General features: G+C 33.6%; 1 protein-coding gene across 1 annotated transcript in view; it reads left to right on the forward strand.

The window, feature by feature from the left end:
- GRIK2 (glutamate ionotropic receptor kainate type subunit 2) overlaps positions 1–22,489 on the forward strand; it is a 253,600-nt gene that overhangs the window by 117,109 nt on the left and 114,002 nt on the right. The window contains exon 11 of the mRNA XM_088533518.1: positions 9,919–10,142. Within this exon, the coding sequence (XP_088389644.1) occupies positions 9,919–10,142 (224 nt within the window). The remainder of the gene's footprint in view (positions 1–9,918; positions 10,143–22,489) is intronic.

Below are 22,489 nucleotides of genomic sequence, written 5' to 3' on the forward strand. Positions count from 1 at the left end.
CTGTCACATAGGTTTCTCTAGGACAGGAAGCGAGGTTGTTAAACACTTACGCCCATGTATTTTTCCCTATTACATTGATTTTAAGCATGAATTACAGAGGGAGTACAATTTCAGACATTGCTGAAGTGGGGCTAAAGCATAAGACTAGAACAGGCACCAACGAAGATTGTAGTTGGTTCTGCCATATTCTACCTATCACATTCTGTGAGAATGCCAAATAACACATTTCTATTCCAGGTTTAATGCTCCTATCTGTAAATTGATCCCTTTTACCTCCACAAACCAGTATTATAAAAATCAAGACAGGTATCATATTTTGGTATTTTATTTATTGTGTTAGAGAATATTTGAGCAATTTCTGGTCTTTTTGTCCTATACTTAAAATTATTTTATCTATTTATTTCATTGTTTCATGTATAAAGAAAAAAGGTCGTGGATTTTTAAAATACAATTGTAAAAATTGGAGTGGAAGCTTGTGGAAAAAATGATTTTGTTTGTTAATATGGATTAATGGGCAAAAAGTTAACTGAAAAGAACCATTAATTGGAATTTTTTAATTAATAAGATGTATAAGATATATCCTGCAGTGATCTACTCTCATTCAAGTGATATAGAAAAATGACTGATTGTTTTCATTAATCAGATAAAATTGCATACCACAGTGATACATAAAAGTGGGAGCAATTCAGTTATACAAGTCAAATTTAATTTCATAATAAAATGAAATTGCTGAATCAATTAAAAATTGAATCATATAATCAATAAAATATTTGATAAAAGCTCAAATCTTTGGTAACAGAATGTAAGTCAAAATTGAAACACATGGGTATTTTTGTATCTTGACATGAGTAACTGAAAATATCTAAGAGACAATAGGCAACTGAACAAACTTTTCCAGAGAATTGCTGTTTATTTTGAAAATCTAATGATACTAATGCCAGCTAGAAACAAGGAGTCAGTATTATCTGTGTCCTAGTGTAGAAGGTGGTGGTGGAATACAGTATCCAATAATTATGGTGTCTACCAGCCACGATAAACAGAACTCAAGGTGGGAAAAGCAGAAGTCATACTTTATAGAGGAAGGCTATTAATGTGTCTCAAAATCCTTTAAATTCTTACTAACTTAAAGTTATTAGATCTCTATTGTATTACAGGAAAAAGTGATGGAGTAGTTGATAGAAATATTGTCTGAGAATTCATAGTCTGTTATGTAGAATTTCAAATGTGAATGTTAAAAATTAGCTTTCTGGCTAACATAAATGCATTGTTTTTCAAAACAGCTTCCTTTATTTTTTATTTATTATTATACATACTTTAAAAAGTATCTTGTCATTTACAGTGCAAAATCGATTGCTCACTTCCTCACTTTTTAAATAAAATATATTTTATAGTGTTTGTACACCTCAATGCATATAAGTGATGTGTAGATTTACTGTTAGATAATGATAATCTTAGACCAAAAATATAAATATAGCAAAAAAAAATCTTATTTTATTGAACAACTTAAATATTCTTACACTGTTTATTTCTTTTTAAGAGAAGACTTTTGCTTTCCAGGACACAGAGATACAACACCATTGTAAACTCTGTTGTAAATATTATCGTGGGCAGTCTACATTTTCATGGTATGCTGTGTGAATTTTCATCTTGTAGCCAGTGGAACAGCCTCTGGCTGTGGAAAACTCTGCTGGAGTTGAGACATAAGGACTGAGGCCAAGAGTTTATTGTCGTTGCCATTCATTTTATTGCTGGAAGTAGTTTCTTGCTCAACTGCGTCTAGTCCCTGTTATGCAGTTTGTGAAACTATTGATTAAAACCAAAGTTATTTCAAAATACTTTCAAGACACAGATAGAATTTTGTGACTCTTCTATGCCTTACTTAAAAATCTAGTGTAGTTATTTGAAAGTTGCTTAAGAGAAGGTAATTTTCTTCAGCAATGTTTCTTTTAAAGTGTAATGCTGCAGCATTTGTCTGTTTGTAGGAATTATCTTTTATCTGTAAGTGCAGCTATTAGATTTAATCGCTGCTAGTAGAGCTAAATTAGAATACAGTAGGACAATACCCAGATTTACAAAGCTTGAGTACGAAGAAATAATGCAAATTAATGTGAATTAATTAGATTTAGTACTAGTATTTCCCCTGAGTAAACACTCAGGGAATAACAAAGGAGCAAACAGGAAGAAAAATAAAAGATGTTAAAAATTGGCTCTAGAGACTGCAAGGATAATCAGAATCAAATTCTGTTTAAAAGCTATGGTAAGAACAATTTCCACTTAGTTTAGTTAATTTCATGTAGCAGGTTACATCTGTAATAATGGATAGTACTGGGCAGAGACCTTTGAGGTTTTTTGGAGGTGCAGATCACCAGAGGGACAACAGGGACAAACTTTTCAGAGATAGAAGCAAGACTCTTCTATTTAAATAATAAAGATCTTGTAGTTGATTCACTTATTAGTTATCATAGTTTTTCTGGACTTCTCAAAGTCCTGACAAGGTTCCATGTTCCCAGAAGGGTGTCTGTGAAAAATTACCAGATGGCAGTGAAATGTGTCTTTTTCAGAAAACCTCCTGACTTTCAGCACTTTTTTGTTGATGAAAAATGCATACTGAGAAGTAGATCATTAGTTAGAAAAAAAATTGGTAAGTTTAGTCAGTCGAAACTCATCAGGCCTACCTCTGTGATAGTAAAGTAATGGAGACCCAAATGCATCTCCATATGATATTGTTAGCTTTTAAATTAATCTTAAATTATTCAAATCAGGATCTCACAAATAAGCCTTGATGTGCTCAGCTATCTAATCTGTTTATTAATTTTGGATTTTGTAGTGTGCTTCTTAAATTGGACAAAGGTAAAGAACTAACAGAAGCCTTCCAATATCTGCAAGGAAGGTGCATCTTATCAAGAAGATGGCACCAGTCTCTTCACAAAGGTGAAGGAAAAAAGGTGACAGTAACACATTGAAAATCCTCACAGACAGAGATTGTGCAACCTTCTGAGCAACCTCCTCCACAGCTTGATTGGTTGGGAGGAGAAACTTTCATACCATGAGAACAGTCAGTTGTGTTTTAAAGTCAGAATGGATAAAGCCCTGGTCAACCTGGTCTGGTCTTATAGTTAACACTGTTATAAGGAAGATGTTGGACTAGAGACATCCTGCATTCCTTTCTCATGTCTGCTATCTTATGATCTTATGAAAGCTAGTAGGAAATATGAAAATATGCAAAAATCAGTTTATATCCAAATAATACTATGTTGCTAATTAAAATGGCAATAATCTCCAAGTAAAATCCAAGTGATTGAAAAAGAAAGTGCAGGTATTGTTTTCAAGACTTCATCAGGATGTGCAATTTGTTTATTCTGTGCAGCAGCATAAACAAGCCAGTTTAGGGTAGTAAACATAAGCCACACTCCAGATCTTCATTTTTCAAATCTAATTTTCTGTGAATAGGTATAATACCTAACCTCACTCTCAGTTAAGAGCCCATTTGAAGAATTTGAAGAATTGAAGATTTGAAGAATTTGAAGAATTGAAGATTTAAAGAATTGAAGATTTGAAGAATTGAAGATTTGAAGAATTGAAGTTGGACATTAACTTTATTCTGTTCAGGTTAAGGATGCCTTTTGTCCTAAGAGAACATGAATAAAGTTCAAATTAATGTTAACAGTTCTCAAAATTCCAGGTGTCTGATAGCAAATTTCAATAAGAATCTGAAAAGGTGGTTTCATGGCTTTTTTAAGCAGCCTGCTGAATTAGTACCACATGGGGCTAGGGATGCCTTGCTCTCCCTGCTTCCCTGGTACGTGTGCTTCACTACACGGCTTTTGGCCACCGATTCAGGTCCTCTCGGAAGGGTGTCATGGCACGAGCATCCACTCCAAAGCTGTTACCTACAAGGGTATTGATTATATGATTCCCAACAAAACATTACCAGCAAAATTATTGAGAGTAGATTCCATTTACATTATTAGAGGAAATATTCTATAGTTTTACAGTGTAATTAAGAATAAATATTAGCCATTTTTCTATTAAACATAGATGTATTTTAACTTTTCATTCCTTTTAATTGAGCCAATTTTTTTAAGGAAACGATTATCAAGAGAAAATTAAATCACTGCTGCTTTTCCTCTTCTCCAGAAATGCTTCTAGAGTTATTAAATGTTTTCAAAGTTAAATTTCTCCAAATATTTGTGTGTTGACCTCTCTGAGTTACTTTTTACAATGCTACTCTTCCCATCCAAAATACCAATATTTGCAAGCTATTATGAATAATATGGCTCATACACAAGATTTATGTGCAGAATTCTTATTGAAATTTGCTGTAGCTCCATTAATGTATTGGATTTGATGTCACTTTAAAAGCTTGTCTCCTAAGAGGTTATATACCAAATTTCACTGCTATGCAATTGGAAAAAAAAAAAAGATCTTCCTTTTTTCTTGGAACCTTACTTTGGATAAAATAGAAGATTAGAATTAGTAATAGATAAATTAAGCTGAAGACACAAGTTTTGTCATGTCCCAAGAGCTTCTGTAGTAGAACTAAAATATACTGTGGTTGTTGCAGAAGGACCATCTTATGGCTACTCATAGAAGCAAGATAGGGAGACACTTCCACAGCTGAGAAGTAAAGGAGTATGTAAAGCAAGCCTGACTCCACCCCAAAAAGAGGGGAGTGTCTGACAATCCTTTTCCCGGAGCTCTCCAGTATTGAAGAAAGAAGCACCCACTGAGAGTGCATATGCTAGTATGAAAGGGAAAAATGTCATTAACTTTGAAGATGGAGGATGAGTGTGGAAGAACAAGCACCATTCAAAACATAACTCAGACTACAGCTAAAAGCACCTGATATTCTCTGATAAAGCAGAGTGGGAACAACTGCACTGGTTCAGTGCTTGGAAAAGACTCTGAACAAAGTGCTGTATGGGATAAGAGCAAGACTGTTTCATCCTCCATCTTGTCCTGGACCCTCTCTTCTTGGATGCAGAACCTATTTTTGAAGAATTATCATCCTGGAGACAAAGTGTGAAGACATCGCTATTCTGTGGGTTATCATGATGAATCTTTGAATGGTGGAATGAATGGGTAATTCCGCTTTCCTCACATTAATTGAAATAAGAATTTATTGTGAAGTGTATTTCTCTCCAGTCCTCACCACCTACCATGGGAATTACTGTCTATAGGGCATGCTTCCATCACAAGCTGTGATTATTGGTAGAGTTGCTGTGCAGTTCTGCCATTGTGCTTGGGATTGCACCTTGTGTTGGAAGGTCCTTGTCAGGTCTACTTATTTGTAATTACTATTTTGCATCTAGTGGATGCGAAATTTCTCTCTGTAACAACTAGATTATACCTTCCTGTCTTTGTTCAGATGCTTTTGTAGAAGGACCTTAATCTCAAGTACTTTAAGGTCAGAAGTAAGCGCTGTTCAGGATTATGTTTTCAGATATATAAATCTTTTTTTTTTTAATATAGTCATGTTTGACTCTGTTGCCAAGTGAGGCAAATATTATTTATTATGAAACTTATCAGATAGTCACTGAGAACTAGTTATTTGTTACCTTACCTTTAGTTGTATAAATTTCTCACTTTACACTGATCTTCTGCAGTTCATGCTGAGAAATTAAGTAAAGAGATACTCTTGTATCTCTCAGTGTCAAAAGACCTTAGGAGGCACTGATATTGCCCTTTTTAGAAACTTGACCCTTCGTTTTTCTTAATTGCAGGCACTTCATTTGGCACAACAGCTGCCAAAACAACTAAATATTTTGGAGATTACATACATCTAATTAGAAAATAGGCTACATGTCTACAGAATGAAATTTTATTCTATTAGTCATTAGAGTAGCAATTTGTTTCCTTAGTCAATAAAGAGTCTGGATTTTATTTTGTGAAGATGTTTACATTTTGTTCTTATGTTGATAGTTTTATTTTCTGTGTTAGTTTTAGTTCAGCTGCGGAAGAAGTGTGAATTCTGTTCTTCACAAAGAGGAAGATTCATTCAGCCATTTAGAACAGCCGTAGCTCAAAATTTTACTCATATTTGGTCTATGCGTTTCATTTCTTTTTTGATAGCTCCTCCCCTTTCTTCTTCCTTTCCTCAGCTATGCTATCTGTCTTGAAATGAAGCTGTTGTAGTGATTATATTAAATGACAGAGTGGATTTATATAAGATGAAATAGCAGGCTGAGTCAATATTTGTTTTCACTTTGACCTGAATTAGCTTTTGAACCTAGACCAATTGTACCACCTACATTCTTTAGCAGCATCTAAATAGTATTGGCAGTTCTGTGCTGTTGTAACTGCAAACTTTTGGATAAAACATAAAACAAAGATCCTTTTCCCTATTTATGTGTTATCTGTATAATTTTTAAGAGTTAGGTTGTATTTTTATCAGGAGTAAAATATAGTAGATCAATTTTCTGACCAAATATATAGCAGTTACTTGCTGCTTTCCTACTTGTATCCCCATTTCAGACCTATTTGGATGTGGAATCCCTCTTCAGATTATATAAATTACTATTTAGTGTTATTATGTACGCTTAAACTATATTGTGTATATTATTATATACTGTACATTTTTAAAAAATCATATTTTACCATTATCAAAATCAAATTTACCGAGGAAGAACTTCTTTACTGTGAGGGTGACAGAGCCCTGGAACAGGCTGCCTGGAGAGGCTGTGAAGTCTCCTTCTCCGGATATGTTCAAAACCCTCCTGGATGCCACCCTGTGCCATGTGCTGTAGGTGTCCCTGCTGGAGCAGAGGGGTTGGACTAGATGATCTCTAGAGGTCTCTTTCAACCTTAAGCGTTCTGTGATTCTGTGATTACGACTAAGATGATAGTGGAGATCGCTGTGATCAGTGTGTGTTCACAATACTTTCTATTTATGTTTAGATTTCTTAAATGTCTAAATAATCTGTATAATGACACATGAGATGCAGTGACCAGGGTGTTATAGTGAGTGTCAGCGGGTATGGTTGAGATCCTATCATGGTACCTGCTGTTACTGTTTCCAGGAGCTGATAGCTATGAAAGATATTTTTCTCTCCTGTGTTGGGGTTTAGCCCTCCAATCGTTCAGGTCAGTATAAATCTTTCACTATGAAGTTACAAACTGAAAAAAAATGTTTGACCTTCCAAAAAGGGTACTTGACATATTTTGGCATTACTATACTTTTAAATATTGCTATGAATATTCTCTGTATATTTGAAGTGGGCAGTTTTAGTTTAACAGAGAAATACACTTATGCACTCTAACTATATTGAAAATGTCATATTTTACATCAAAATTAGAGTGGAGAAGTACAGCTTTTTTGCTTCTTGGCAAATGTATGTATGATGTGGCCAATGCTTTGCTAAAAGCTTTAGTGAAGCCATCAAATAACCTAGCATCATCAGGGAAAGACCACAGGAGATCAGGTAGTCCATTTCCCTTTTCCACTTATAGGTCAGCAGTAATTATATTAAATTAGATAAATGCTGTCAAAGATAATGTTAGAGATTTGCAGCTTCACCTACCAGTATATTCCAATGATTCATTGTCTTTGCTGTTCTGTATTTTTGCCTAATATCTCTCCTGATTCAATCTTTTCCTGGAGTCAGGAAGAGGTGTCCCAGATACATGCACGAGTAGATTATGTCTGAGAAATGATAATACTAGGCAGGAATCATCATGCATGTTTTGCAAAATCGGTCTGTTAACTCATTTATATTCTCTTTTTTTTTAGAAGATGAAGTTGTAAATTTAGCATAAAATCCAGATTGGTAAAGAGATGTCTGACATACTGATAATGCTTTTCATCTTGAATTTATAGATCATTCTTCAGCTTAGATTTCATGTGTTCATTATGATAGAAGACGAAGAAAATAGCTAAAATTCAGCCTTATGTAATTCTGTTGCCAAGAGTGAAGTGGATAAATGCATTTCTTTTCTAATTTTTATTTTTCAGTTTGTATTTTATCTGAAATATATGAGTATGTGAAATTACAGTAAAGAGTGATCAGTTATTTTAAAAAAAGTATGTGTTAGAGATCAATAGCCAGAGAGAGAACCTGAGAGAGAATTTTCCCCATCATGCAATCACATATTAATCATTCTTAATTTTTAGTGAAAAATGGGAATTAAACAGTATTCTGCAGAAAAATCTCAAAACGCCAATGTGGGGACCTGGATCAGTCCCTCCCAGATTGTCCTATTCTGCTATATGTAATGTATTATGTCTTGTCTTATGTTTCTAATTGCATCAGCAGTTTCCCTAAGACTTTGCTACACTAGAGATAGCTATAACTTATATTTACTTGTATGCTATTCAGTTTTCATCTAATGAACAAAAGTTGGATTAAATAAAGTTCAGTTCATATTTTAAGACAAGATATTTCCCAACCACCAGAAAATCATTTTTCTCTATCTTTGGACAGCTGTGTCTTCTGACACTTTCTAGTAAGGACTGTTACCTGCCTCTCAAACCAAAGTCTGAGGTGTTATGTTTCTCAACTTGCATGCATTACTCTGTAACTTTTAATCAAATTTAGTTTTGCTCTCTTAATGGAATATGGAATATCATCAATAATATGTAATCCATAAAACTCACATGTAGAATAAAGCCTTCCTGCTCTGATTAATACTTGTAAATTCTCAATATTGGTGGAAGAGAGGCATGCATCATGTTTTTGACCACTTAACCCTTCGTAAATTAAATATGTATTGTCAGCATTTTGACATAGTTGCAAAGACGTATTTCCATAGAAGTCTTAATGATATCGTAAATGCACATAGAACAATAAAATATAGTAGAATTTCATGAAATGCGAGGCAACAAAAACAAAGGAACATTGAAATGTGATAACACTATTTGAAATTTTGAGCATTATATAGTGTTTTCAATACCAACTAAACAAAATATATACATTTATGAATTAATACCATATGATCATGAACAAAGTCTTAGTATTTTGGCTTAGGACAGTTGTTTTGAAAACAAGGTTATTTTAAGGTTTGCTTTTTAAATAGCATTGTGCCATGGTACTTTTATTATCTGTCTCATTACACGTCTGTATTTACATGTAGTTTGCTAAGGAATCTTCATTTGCAGTTTGCTAAGTTGTGTATGGTATTGTCAGGGATTTAAAAGAATTTTTAGATCCTATAGCTTGACATTAGGTTTTGTGTTTGTATTTTATTTTTTGTAGCTTCTATTACTTTCTGAATAAAATAGAGAGGATTCACTAATCTTCCATGGATTACTGCCACAATGAACTAAAACTGAATGCAAATTAGCAAAATAAATTATATTGTATGATTTAATTATAAACTGCACTTGCTTAATATTCTGTTATATACAAATGCTTTTTTTTAGTTATTTCTGCAAATTGATAAGGACAAATGTATCTTACTAGAACTTGTTTTCCTGTAACATCTTTGCAGGTGTATCACTTCCTGTTTAAAATAGTTTTCATTGTGTCCCAATACTTTTATACTAAATCAAATGCAACTCTTTGATTACCCATTCCCTACACTTAAAAAAAAGAGCATATTCACAGATTCAACGTATGAACTTTTAAAGAACACAGCAAAAATGTCATGAAGATATACATTGATATGTACCATTAAAGTGTGTTTTTTAAAAAAGTGATAGCAAATCTTATTCTCTCTAGGATGCAATATTTTGCTTCACTTTTTTTTTCTATCCTTGCAATAGCTTCTGTAGTTTCCCTAGTAACTACTATTATGCTCCTGAGCATAAAGAATTAGAGTAAATCCATTTCTTTATAAGAGGAAGAACACAGTTTAAAATTTCAGCCAAACTATTGCAAACCTGCTCCATATGAAGTCTGTGTTTTGTTTAATCTGATTGCCTGCTTCTGCATTTTGGTAATGATTTATGGCCTCTTTCTTTTTTTGTGTTTCTCTCAACAGAAAGCTGACCTTGCAGTTGCACCATTGGCGATTACTTATGTTCGAGAGAAGGTCATCGACTTTTCCAAGCCTTTTATGACTCTCGGAATAAGTATTTTGTACCGCAAGCCCAATGGTACAAACCCGGGCGTCTTCTCCTTCCTGAATCCTCTCTCCCCTGATATCTGGATGTATATTCTGCTGGCTTACTTGGGTGTCAGTTGTGTGCTCTTTGTCATAGCCAGGTAACATGTCAACTTTTGTGATTTTTTTGGCAATTGTTACCATCTTTTTCTTACTAATAATTGTCAAAAGTCACAAAAAACTTTTTACTTTTATACTCTTATATTTTAATTTGTGATGTACAGAACAATAGTTAATGTTGAGGGTTCTCAATGTTAATTCACTCCACTGCCATGCCAAAGCTCCAGTTTGTTTGTTATGTCACTAAGTTTTGAGTATGCTACCTATCTCTCTCTTTTTATTTACAAATAGAGAGACATGAGCAAATTTATGAAACGTCCTTTCCCATCCATTCTGTGTGTGTAGAAAGGAAGGGGACAAAACACTTTATTTTATTAGCATGAATTAGTTTGGTACAATGGTAGTTAATCTCAAGCTAAGTACTTAGCTGCCCATGTTGATCCAAGATGTCCAAATCGGGCCAATTCATGTTACAAAAAAAAAAAAAACCCAAAAAACAAAAAAAACCCTTGATGTGTATTGACATCTTTGAAGTAAAATAGCAGAATAACTAGTTTTTAATTGTGTGCTAGGTGAGATCCCTGATACAGATCACATTATTTAAAATTCCAGATTTCCCGATAGGAGTATATTTGGAAATACATTTAACTGAGCTTCCAGGGTTAATGGCTCTAGTAAAACAATTGTTAAATTTGAAAAGGAAATGACATATAGGGCTATCTTACTACCTAAGCACTTATTATCTGCTGTGTTCAATATTAAAAAGTGAGTAAACATGCCCTGTTGTTAAAAAATTCGGTTATATTTACCTTTTCATTGTCAATTATCTGGAACTGACCCCAGATGCCCACAGAAATACAATCTCACATATCATAACTCTGACTCTTACTGCAATAGCAAAACAAAAACAAACAAAAAATCCCCCAAAACTAACAAACAAACAAGCAAGCAAGGTTTTGAATGTAATAGCATTTTCAGATTTCTTCCGGTAGTCATTTTAAAGCTTTTTTAAAAAATAATTATAAATTATGCTGATTTTAAAGAGAAAAAAATCCTTTTAATAAGAAAAGTTTTAAAACATTCCTAACATTCCTTTAAAGAGACTTTTTTTTTTTTTTTGAGTGCGTAGCAATGATTTTAGAAGCATATGTTTAATGCAATCTCACTCCAAATTTTTGTAATTTCATTCTCAGGTAGATGCTAGAATTATTGAATTTTCTTTTCCATTTATGCTAGAAATAATACCAAAGTTCTCTCACGTTTTTGTCACTATCTATATCTCCTTCATTTTGGAGAGATTGTAACATTTTTCTAATAAATGCAAAGGTAGTATTTCAGGGAGAAAAAAACGAGTTTATAAATAATTCAACAAGATCACCTATACATGAAGTGTATGAGATGAAGAAGTCGTCTAACTAACACACTGAAGCACATTCTGTAATAAGTATCTTCATATGTATGCCTTCTTTAAAGTATCTACTTCAAAGAGCCAGAAATGTATGTTGGAAGTCGCTTTACCAGACAGCAAACTAATTTCTGAGGTATTCCTATAATGCAAATAATTCTGAAAGTATAGGTTTATAGCTGAGCATAAATCATAAATAGTATTTTGTAAAGCACCTTATGTAAAACATTTATCTGTAAATATGGAAGTTCTAACTTATTATTACCACTAAAGGACATTTTCAGCATGAAGCACAGTCTTTTGACAGGAAGTTTCCATGAATTTTAGCAGGAGTTGTATGACTGAGTTCCTACTTATGCTGTGAAAATGTGTCATGTTATATTTTGTAGGGAAGATCTATTTTCTCCTATCTTCTCTTTCTTATACTGTTCAGTGACCTAATCTTGCTCACAGAACTAGAATGCTTATTATTGAGCAGAAGCACAATACACTGGAGCATTGTTACCGAACGTTTTCAGTTGGGCTTTTGGGGAATCAGCAATATAAAATCCTGATATACTTGGAAGCATTATTTTCATTGTAGAACATTACAGAATATGTTTGATACTGAGTAGTGGAGTCTGATTTTGTAGAGTTGTATAAAATATATATATATTTTTACATCTATGTTTATGCTAGCCTTCAAAACTAAAGATAGAATTTCTATTCCACTTTTGCAAGCATATATTTAGAAATAGAAAATGGAGGATTAGTCAAGACTATCTACAAAATTGTTATTGCATACTGCAGAAGCATTTAATAAGTGGCAGTATTTTCTGACCCATATTTCTTATATGGAAACAGATCTAAGCTAAAGCGATAATCTCCTGGTGAATGCTGCAGAACACGTCATTCAGAATTAAAAGAACGTTTTGTGAATACAATTGGATTTTTTTTTCTGTCATTTAAAGGAAGATACTATTAACTGAAATCTGATGGCAACAGGACTTTGTAGCTTAGTGTTGAATATTTATTTTCAGTACGAGTTATAAGTTAGATCAGTCCTTATGTTGTGAAACTGTTGGACTGTTTGATGCAAAAATAATAGGGTCTGTCTAGAGGATCTTCTTTAGATTTTTATTTAATAACAATCCTGCCATAATGAGTGTTTAACTACCAGTGTTTCATAGTACTTATGTGTTTCATAATAAGTGGTGTTCGGAGTAGTACCTACTATGTCTTTTTGATATGATGTTTTATAATTACAACTCATCAGCATATTCTTTGTAGAACATTTATTGTTAGATTTACACCACATCTTTATGTGAAACTTTCATGAGCAAGACATGATTTTGTTGTTTTAATGTGTCTTCCAAGCAGTGTTGGAATGTAAGAATTTAATCCATTTAAAACTGAAAGGAGAACTCTGTTTCAGTATTTGGAATTCACCTAGTACTTAGGGCTAATGGTCCCATTTTGGCAAGAATGAAAACAATAATAAAAGGTTCAAGAATCTTGGATAGAGAATTTCTGAAAGGACTTCACAGAGTAACACAGAATATGTAAATCATAAAAAAAATCTTTATTAGTCTTTACGTTGACTTGAAGGAGCATTTTGTTTTATTTTATTGCTTCCAACTTAAAAACCAGGTATAAAGAACTGGATTCTTTACACACTCACTAAAGCCAAAAGCTAGAATAGAAATTTATTTGTTAGCAGGACTTTCTGTGTAGTTTTATTGTTGTAGTCCCAACAATTGATCAGTTATCTATTCATGTTTATATTACAAATGTTACATTCTGAATGGGATAAGCATATATATTGAAAGACATAGTATTTTAATTGCTGTTTATTCCTTGTGGGGGATTGTAGCACTCTTTGATTGTTCCATACATATGAACTTTTCCTCATGTTGTTCATTGTGGTAGTTGAATCTAAGTAGTTAGAATAGTTACTCTTTGTATATCTCTCTTCTTTTTTTAACCTTGTAGATTTAAGAGTGGTAGATAAACCTAGATGACACTAAACCTATTACTTTTCCATGAACTCAAAAATTATATAGGATTTTTTTTCTTGTGGCAGCAGGTAATAGATCTGTCTCTGATGCCAGCTAGCAGAGTCTCTATGTAATACATACGACATCTTGTTGCATTCCAGTTCTAAAATCTTCCCTCTTCTGTGTCTGCATTTGTTTTTTGTTTCTTTAATTTAAAAATCCCAGCTGAACTCACAGTTTACGTGTGATTAGACAGAGCACTAAGACTGCAGTAGAGTTAATCTATATCTCTGGAGCTTTGTCAAGTACACAGCCATCTCTTCTTATCTGTACAAACAAAAATATTCTCAGAATTAGTAGCATTTCTTATTTATTTCTGTCTATCGATGCAAAGCATTGCTTCGTTTCTAAGAAATGTGCTGAATTCTTACATTTGTGCACACAAATTCATAAACACATGGTATCCCCTCTTTTCCATTAATTTGTGAAAATGAAACAATTTGTTCCTGGCTTTGATATGTAGGCCATTGTGAGTATTATCCTTTCATCACAGAGAATGTGAAGAAAATCATTTCCATACTTTAAAAAATGCACCTTGCAATTCATGACTTTTAAACTTAAATAATATTCCGCTGAATTGTAATCAGTGTATTTTGAAGTCTCATACGTTAAGTAACTCTTCACTAGTGTTTTCAGAAAACCCATATTGGAGAATTGTACATATTTACATATTTTTATCTAATTACTTTCCACCTAATGCTCCAGATTTCAAGTTATGCCCTGGACACTTAAATATTCTCTGCATAATAAACTCTATGAACATGTATTTCTGCAACAATGCAGTTTGCTGTAGGTGACCTATGTTCGTAACTGGAAGAAATTCACCTCTTTTATCATTATGCTTCACCTTGACAGATCAGCTGTGAAGTACATAAACTACTCTGGGTGAAGTGGTCCACCAGTGAGCTCTTATATTTGTTGTACTGAACTGCCTTGAGCATCAGCGAATCTGTTGTGCAAGCAGACTTTAAACTGTGCTCACAGCCCTGGTTGATAGCTACCATTGAATCATGGGTTATCTGTTTAAAGGGTTTGGTTCAGTTTAACCTCTATCTTATTCTGTACATGAGGGCTTCTAGCTTTTTCTTCCCTCCAGAAAAAGAAAAGAAAAGAAAAGAAAAGAAAAGAAAAGGAAAGGAAAGGAAAGGAAAGGAAAGGAAAGGAAAGGAAAGGAAAGGAAAGGAAAGGAAAGGAAAGGAAAGGAAAGGAAAGGAAAGGAAAGGAAAGGAAAGGAAAGGAAAGGAAAGGAAAGAAAAGAAAAGAAAAGAAAAGAAAAAAAAGTCTTTCCTCTCGTAGATCAAGCCCTGCCCTGTTTTCAGATTTCACAACATTTACTATGGACTATTTTTCCTTTTTCTTGAAATTCTTCATAAAAGCTCAATGAACTACCAATTGGTGATTCTCTTATCAGCTCGAAGAAGCTATAGTAAAAGATGAAAAGAATTTTAAAAAATGTGTTCACACATTTTTCTTAAACTTCTTCACAGAGAAAAAAATTAGGAGTATCATGTTTCTTCAGACTTGAGTTATACCTATGGAGCACATACCTAATCTTTTACATCTCATCTGTCTTCATGTTTGTTTCCTATTTCTTGATCAGCTGATTTCTGTCCTTGAGCTTTTCCAGCAGATTTTCAAACTATTCCTTGAAAAATATTTTGATAGAAATGATCAAGTGTAGAATTAGAAGGAACTGTTTTTCCAGTCAAATTTTATTCAAGTGGGCACTTAGTGTATCTGTCCATCGCTCTTAAATATACTTCATGTTAGAACCTTATCTCCTACAATCCTGCAGCATATGTCATGAGGTATTTTCAGATATGGTTTCATTATCCAGTAGACAATGCAGATGGCAGTGATGATATCTTATTTTCTTACTATGTATTGTTATTTAGTTTTGTTTGAATTGTAACATGGGAGGACATTGTCACTAGGTTATAGAACATTGCAGTTAGGCAAGGATAAAAAATTAACACACTTTCCAAACTTGTTCCATGACAATTATTTCAAAGTCAAGGATATTTATTTCCATTAAATTAGTTTGTGGTTTATGGCCTTTACTTGGTCAGTTCATTCCGATAGATTCAGAATTGTCTACTTCTATGCATATAATTTCTCTGACTGCAAAGCAAATTATTTTTAACATTGAGATTATCTGTATTGAGATTATCTGATTATTGTAAGTAGACAGCAACTGTGCCAGCCTCCAGAACATTGTGGTTACTGTCAAATGAACAAGGGAGGGGTTGCATGAAAAGAGATTATTTTCTCCATCTTCTATATCTTCTTAGCAGATTGCTAACAGATAGGTTTATATAATTATGTCAAGAAATCCTAATATTACGTGAAAATGTTTTAAAAGCCTTCTCTCTTTCTGGGTTTTATTTCTTCTCCTTTACTTGAAATTTGATTTTTAGATTTGTCATTTAAATAGAAGGTCCATAACTGAATTTAGTATAAAGAAGAAATCTTAATTAGCTCTTAATTTTATTGCAGTCTTGGGCATATTCTTAAGCACACGCTTTTCTCTTCATCTATCCTAGTACAGCAGTGAAGTTGTGTAAGTATCGAGCCTGGACAGCAGTTATTGAAAATCTGCTAAAATATTTCTCTGCTTACAAAGCAAGGAAGATTTACATATGATGTTTCAAATGTGTTCAGATATTTTCTGAGTATGATTATTCACTAAATATGCATGACAACTTTAAGTCGAACAATAGAGATTGTGATCAAAGCTAAATGACTAAAATAATCTGAGGGCTGTTGATGAGGAAGTATGTTTAAAAGAAAGATAGAGCAAGATTTAAGCAGCAACCTCTCACTTTGCAACTTGACACTGTGAAAGACACTGCAGTTCCCTTACAGTCTTCTCCACAAGATATTTATCTGAGTTCAGTACCAATTTATAGAATACTTGACATATAAGTAAACAACTTCTGAATGCTCTCAATCTCCTCTGTTCAAGAAAAGATAAGAGTACCAAGAGGCATAACATCTACATAACAGTATCTATTTGAACACCACTACAGGTTGCCTGAAAAATGCTTACTTTTGTTCTTTTTAACATAATTATGCGATATTGGTGGTGGATTAATCTGACATCTGAAAATTACTTAACATAAAAAATGAGAAAAAACTCTTTACAGCAAAATGACTTCTGAAATCCTGTGAATGCTTTGGCTGAGAATGGCTGGAGCATTCAGAACTCACCTGTCTCCTCAGGCCAGTGGAAGGTGCAAAACTAACCTCATTAGCTAAAACTCAATATGTGAGTGGAGGAATATGAATATGTTCATTTCAACATAGCAAGGTTTTTTCCTCTCAAGAAATTAATGTGTTTTTTGGTAATCTAACCAAACTGTCTTCTGCAGACTTAATGTGTGTGATGCCTCTTCTAGAAACAGTGTAATGGATCTAGTGGCTTTTTTTTTAAAAAAAATATGTTCCAATTTAATATCAATCCACTTTCAGACAAAACAGAGGAAACTGTCTTATAGTAAGCATTTATAACACTCACACACTCAGAATGTTTTGCACCAATTTTTTCTTCTTATTCTGTAGATGAACCAGAATGTTTTCTTTTAATCAAAAGTATGGTAGTGAACTTATGCTCTATACAGTTGAAAATGGCCCAGACTGTCTTTCCTATCGTGTCTTTTAATGTTTTTCTCATTATTCTGAAAGTCATCACAATATTCTTCAGTGTACCACTAATTGCCCAAGAAGACTTTTTGAGTGGCTAAGCTAAATAAGAATTCTGTTCTCCTATAAGGAATTTGCTACTCTGACTTATAGCAAGACAAGAAATCTCTTCATTTTCGTTTAGTTAAGCCCCTGTATCCAGAGACAAGAATTAACTTTCAGACAGTTAGATCATTATCTGCAGTTAGATGGACAGCTCATTCTGGCTGTGCTCATTTTGACTTGACTATTCAAGTTTTCTTTTATATAGGCATTACACATTTATGAATAAGTAATTCATTTCCTTATTGATAGAAAGTTGCAGCAAAGCCTTTTTTTTATAGCCTATTCTCTTGTTTCCAGTTTCTCATTTGCATCTTGTTACTGTATTTTTCACTAGGCACATACCAGAAGCTATATAGATTTATTATTCCTTTGAATCTTCACAGTATGTCTTATCATAAGATCCAGAGATTGTCCCCTAAAGTTCATCCAGGGGATTTAGTTGCATAAACTATATTTACTAGTAAAATCTCCTAAGTATGGCTTAGGGGTGAATGGCTTTCTGGCCTGCTTTCATTTTGAGTTTTGACTGACTAGAATTGTCCTGTTCCCTTCGCTTTGCTTCATAGAGTTCATTGCCAGACATCTGCCTGAATACTGCTCACTGCTTATCTAAGACATAGCTTTGAGCAGCCTATGACAGTTTAGTCACTGTGTTTGCATTCTTTTTGTCCCTAGAATATGCTGGGTAGTATTGGAAGGTATTTTGCTGTCATATCATTTCTTTTCTCACGTGTGTTATACTAGCTCATATATTTTGTTAACATAAACATGTCTTCTTTTTTTTTTTTTCACACTGCAAGACCGAGTTTAAAATATTATAAACATACCATGGTATTTTCTTTTGAAAGTAGCTCAGCAGTCAAAACAGTTACATTTTCCCTAATGGTTTTGGGGCTGTCTGTATGTGAATATGTTTAAGTATGAATAAAGTTACATCTAGATCATTCTGTTGCTTGAAATGCTTTGGGTAAGCAGCCTATAGGTGAGCCTGACTGTTTTGTCAAAAGTCCTTTAAAATCATGCCTAATAATGTTTTATATAGACCATAGACATCTCCATGTACTGTGTTGCCATCTATTAGCAAATAATAGCATAGTTCTCGGAGAAAGGTAGGTAGTAATCTGAGGATTCATTTAATTTGGTTTTGGAAGATTTTCACACTGTATTCGATGGGTATGCTATGGTTTGTCCTTATTTTTAAATTATTCTTATTTATCAGCAAATGTAAAAAAGAATGAAGAATAAGAATACTTATATGAAGTATTTACTTAAAAAAAAAAAAAAAGAAAAGAATTTCCAGAGAAAATCCTGAGAATTCCTTCTGATATTGGGTCATTTCAGCCTGTTTCATCAAAACCTGGAGGGTTTGTCTGATAAGTGACAAAAAAGGGAAGAATGACATAGGTACAGGGTTAGTTTTTTATACATTTATTTTGTAAATCATAGAATGCTCCAATGTTAAGTGTGCCTTAGTAGTATTAAGTGTGTTTTAGAAGGGTGAATGAATTTGATATATAATGGCTAAAAAAAAAAATCAAGTACAATACTAGCTACAGGTGTCAGAAGACGACCAGCTTCTGTAGGATAGTATTTCAGAGTTAACCTCTAAATTCTTTGCTTTCAAGATTACTTCAAGAATAGGAGAACCTAGATTTTCCAAACACGGCACGTGTTTCACTCTTTAATTTTCTTTTTAAATCAGCTAGTGTATTATTGGGCAGTATCAATAATATAAAATGTCTGGTGGGTCATACATTGTTTAAAATAAAATATCAGTTTCTGACTTCAGAACTGGAAATAATATACTTATCTTTTCACAAATTTATCTGAAAACAGATTTGCTAAATTCATCTTATTATCTATCGTTATCCGCTTTATTCTGGACATATGTAAATAGATCTAAATTAGGGATTGGAGTAGGGGAAAACCTTGCCTAAACCTTGCTTTTTCCAATGATAGGTTTTTTTATTATTATTATTATTTTAGGGAAATGCTACTAGCTAGCACATATCATTTTTATATGAAGTAATTAGAAAATAATTGTTGATTTTAACTGATATTTCTTATTGGAGTTAAGGAAGGTTATTCGATAGATGATGAAGATCCTGTAGCCAGGAATATGAAAATTAGACAAATAATTCGTGATTTATCTTTCTGATTTGACTTTGTTAGCCACAATTTGCATGACTGATCCAGACCTTCAGTCTTTAATTCATTAGCTTCAAGACTAGCAGTAATTATTCGAGCACTGCCAAAGCTTGACCAGAACCCAGTCTGAAAAATAGAAATACTTAAATGCTTATTTTGCTGAAACTCAGTTGTCTGTCCTCCAAAAGCTTCTGTTTTCTGTCTGGAAATCACTCCGTTAATTCCAGTGATGGTGAAATTGTTTCAGTGTAAAGTTCATCATGCATTTTCAAGCTTAATAGCCAAGGCAAGTATTTGTCTTTCTGTTTTTTTTTTTTTGTTCACTATTATCAGAAGTTTGGTCTTTGGCAACAACTGTCATTTTAACAGGGAAAGAATAAAACTACAGGGAAAATTATCAGCATCCTAGTTGGAAAAAAAATCATCTGTGAGTAAAGCAGTTGATTTTCTTTGAAAATAATAAGCCTTTTAATCTCAAAGTGTTTACCATTAATCAGTCTTTTGACACTTCGGGGAGCAGTTGAAATATATGCAATTTTATTTAAATAGACTTGCTTAAATCCTTCTAGCATTTATTTACTATCAATATACTTTTTCATCATAACCATTACACCTGTGTGGCATTTGCTCCGACCTATTAGGATCCACCTAAACACTTTATGACAGATAAAACTTTACATGCAGCTAGCTTCTAGCTGGGAAAACCAATAAGGCAAAGTTACTTCAGCTTGATAGAGTCTTACATATAATTCCACCAGACTAAAAGAAAAGTATTCTCCTCAGAGCTGTTATCTCTTTTTTTTTTTTTTCCTCCGGTTTTCTGCTCAACTATGTAGAGTAGGAATCCTGAGGGAAAGATTTTTTAATAGGGCAGGTAGTGAAGTGGTAGATAACCAAAAAAAAAAAAAAAAAATTATGTAGTGGCTTTCCTGTCTTTGTGCAGGTTTTTTGTGAACCTACATCTTTAGAGAGCTTCTTGTTTTTTCCTGCAGAAAATAGCACTAGCTTTACTCTAGAATAAGATACCCATGTGTTCGTCATCTGTTTTGTAGAAGTGGGGATATATTATTTTTGTACTGTGTTGCCATCACCATCATCATACAAAGAAGCTTCCATGTAGCAGATACTGCAGCAGTTATGTTGTGGAAGTTTTCTTGGAAGTGGTTTTGGAGTAAAAATGGTAAAGGCTGTAGTTTATAGTATGAGGGAGGTTCAGAGAAGTTCCAGTGAAATTCCACCAACTCGTGTAGAAAATTCTCTGGTTTTGTGGCTGACACAATGTAACCAATGAACCTTGTCCAATAGAAAAATGAAAGCAGTTAGAAAAATTTTCTGCATTGCACTGCTTTCCTGTGGTCACAGAGCGTAACAAAGATAATGTCAAATTGTAAAAAATATCTGAAAAAGGATTTTAATTAGTTATATTTATCCTCCACACACTTCTCTCTCTCATTCTTTCTTTTTTGCTTTCCCCTTCGAAACAGGCATGTTAGTGCAGAGTGAGAATGCAATCATGTCAAAATCCTGGTCAGCGTGCCCTTCATTTACTGGAATGAAAGCAATTTTCACCTTGCTTCAAATGCAACTATAATTAGGTAAAGTTACAGGATAGATACCACAGGCTCCCTAAATCTTTCTATTCTGCTATGAGAAGCACAATTCTGCCTACAGCTTAAATGTCCGTCAGGGTTGTTCACTAACTTTCATGCTGGACATTTGTGCTTGTGCAAAGCAAATGTCAAAAGCAAAGAGGAGGATGTTATTGCACCTTTACCTTGCATGAGTATGAATTGACAGGTGGAAGGCAGTGGAGATTTCTAGACAGAACAAAGAGCTTAATTGGGCTTTCTCATAATACAGAAGATTTTTTTCCAAGAGCACTGCTAAGCAGGCTCAATTCTCATTTAGCAAGACACTGTATGTTTACATAGCAAATAGCAAGTGCTTGCTTTAAAGAGTTCGTATTTCAGGAATATAGTTTAAATAGTTGTGTGATGAAAATTTCTACAAGGCATGAAGAAAATAAAAAATACTAGAATGAGTGCATTTCATAAGTTGTCAGATTCAGCAGTCATAGTACATGAGCACGAAGGCATAACCAACTTTCAGTTCACTATCTACATTACAAAACAAATATTGAGGTTTTAAAGGTTACATGTAACAGATGCCTAAAAATATCCTGTACAGCTTTGGGAAACTGATGAAGTGAAAGTTAAACTCTCTGATGATGTTTAAGTAACAAACATGCATTTTGGCGATCTGATCAGAGAGAAGATAATAAATTAAATTCAAATAGCCCATGCTGAACTAAAAACAACACATTTAAGTCAAGGGACAGAGTTAAATGAAGAATGAAGTCAAATTGTTCTCATTAATGAAAAAGTAGCATTGTCCTGCCTCAGAATGAGAGAGCAAAAGAAGTAGCTGTAATCTCTTTCCATAGGAAAGAGTGGATTATTTGTATGCCCAGAAGCACTTGGGCTCTAATTCTTACATTGTTGAAATACCATTACTGGAATCACAGTTTCATAGAAAAATAAGTTTGGAAGAAATCCTGGGCCAAGGCAAGTCCTGGTATACTCAATATCTTAACAAGGTTTTATCAAATTGTGGAGCATAGGAGTGAATTCTAGCTAGATTGAATTCTAGCTATGAAAGAGCAAACAGAAGCAGTGAGGGTGAGAGGTTGGAAATTGCTGGTGGCCAGTATTATCAGTGAAGGAAGCTTTTTTTTTTTTTTTTTTTTTTTGTAACCAGCTGATAGTTTCATAGATCCGTCCCTAATGGACTTCTTTTTTTTTGTTGTTCAAATGTAGAAGAAAGGCTTCTAAATTCCTTCTGAGGCCCAAAAGAAATTTCATGGTTTTCCATCATCAGATAAAGTGATATGACACTGCCTGTGTTTATAAGACTAAGCTGCTTTCTATTCTCGGCTTTTCCATCATCTTGGTGAGCCCATCCATAAACTAGACTGTCTGAGGATCATCTGAATGAGCTTAGTTTAGGTCAAAACTGTGACCAGGAGTACACTAACAACTAAACTGTATGGATT

This window comes from Tinamus guttatus, unplaced genomic scaffold, assembly GCF_059628265.1.
Source record: "Tinamus guttatus ecotype Peru unplaced genomic scaffold, ASM5962826v1 Tinamus_guttatus_pri_ptg000506l, whole genome shotgun sequence".
Lineage (NCBI taxonomy): Eukaryota > Metazoa > Chordata > Aves > Tinamiformes > Tinamidae > Tinamus > Tinamus guttatus.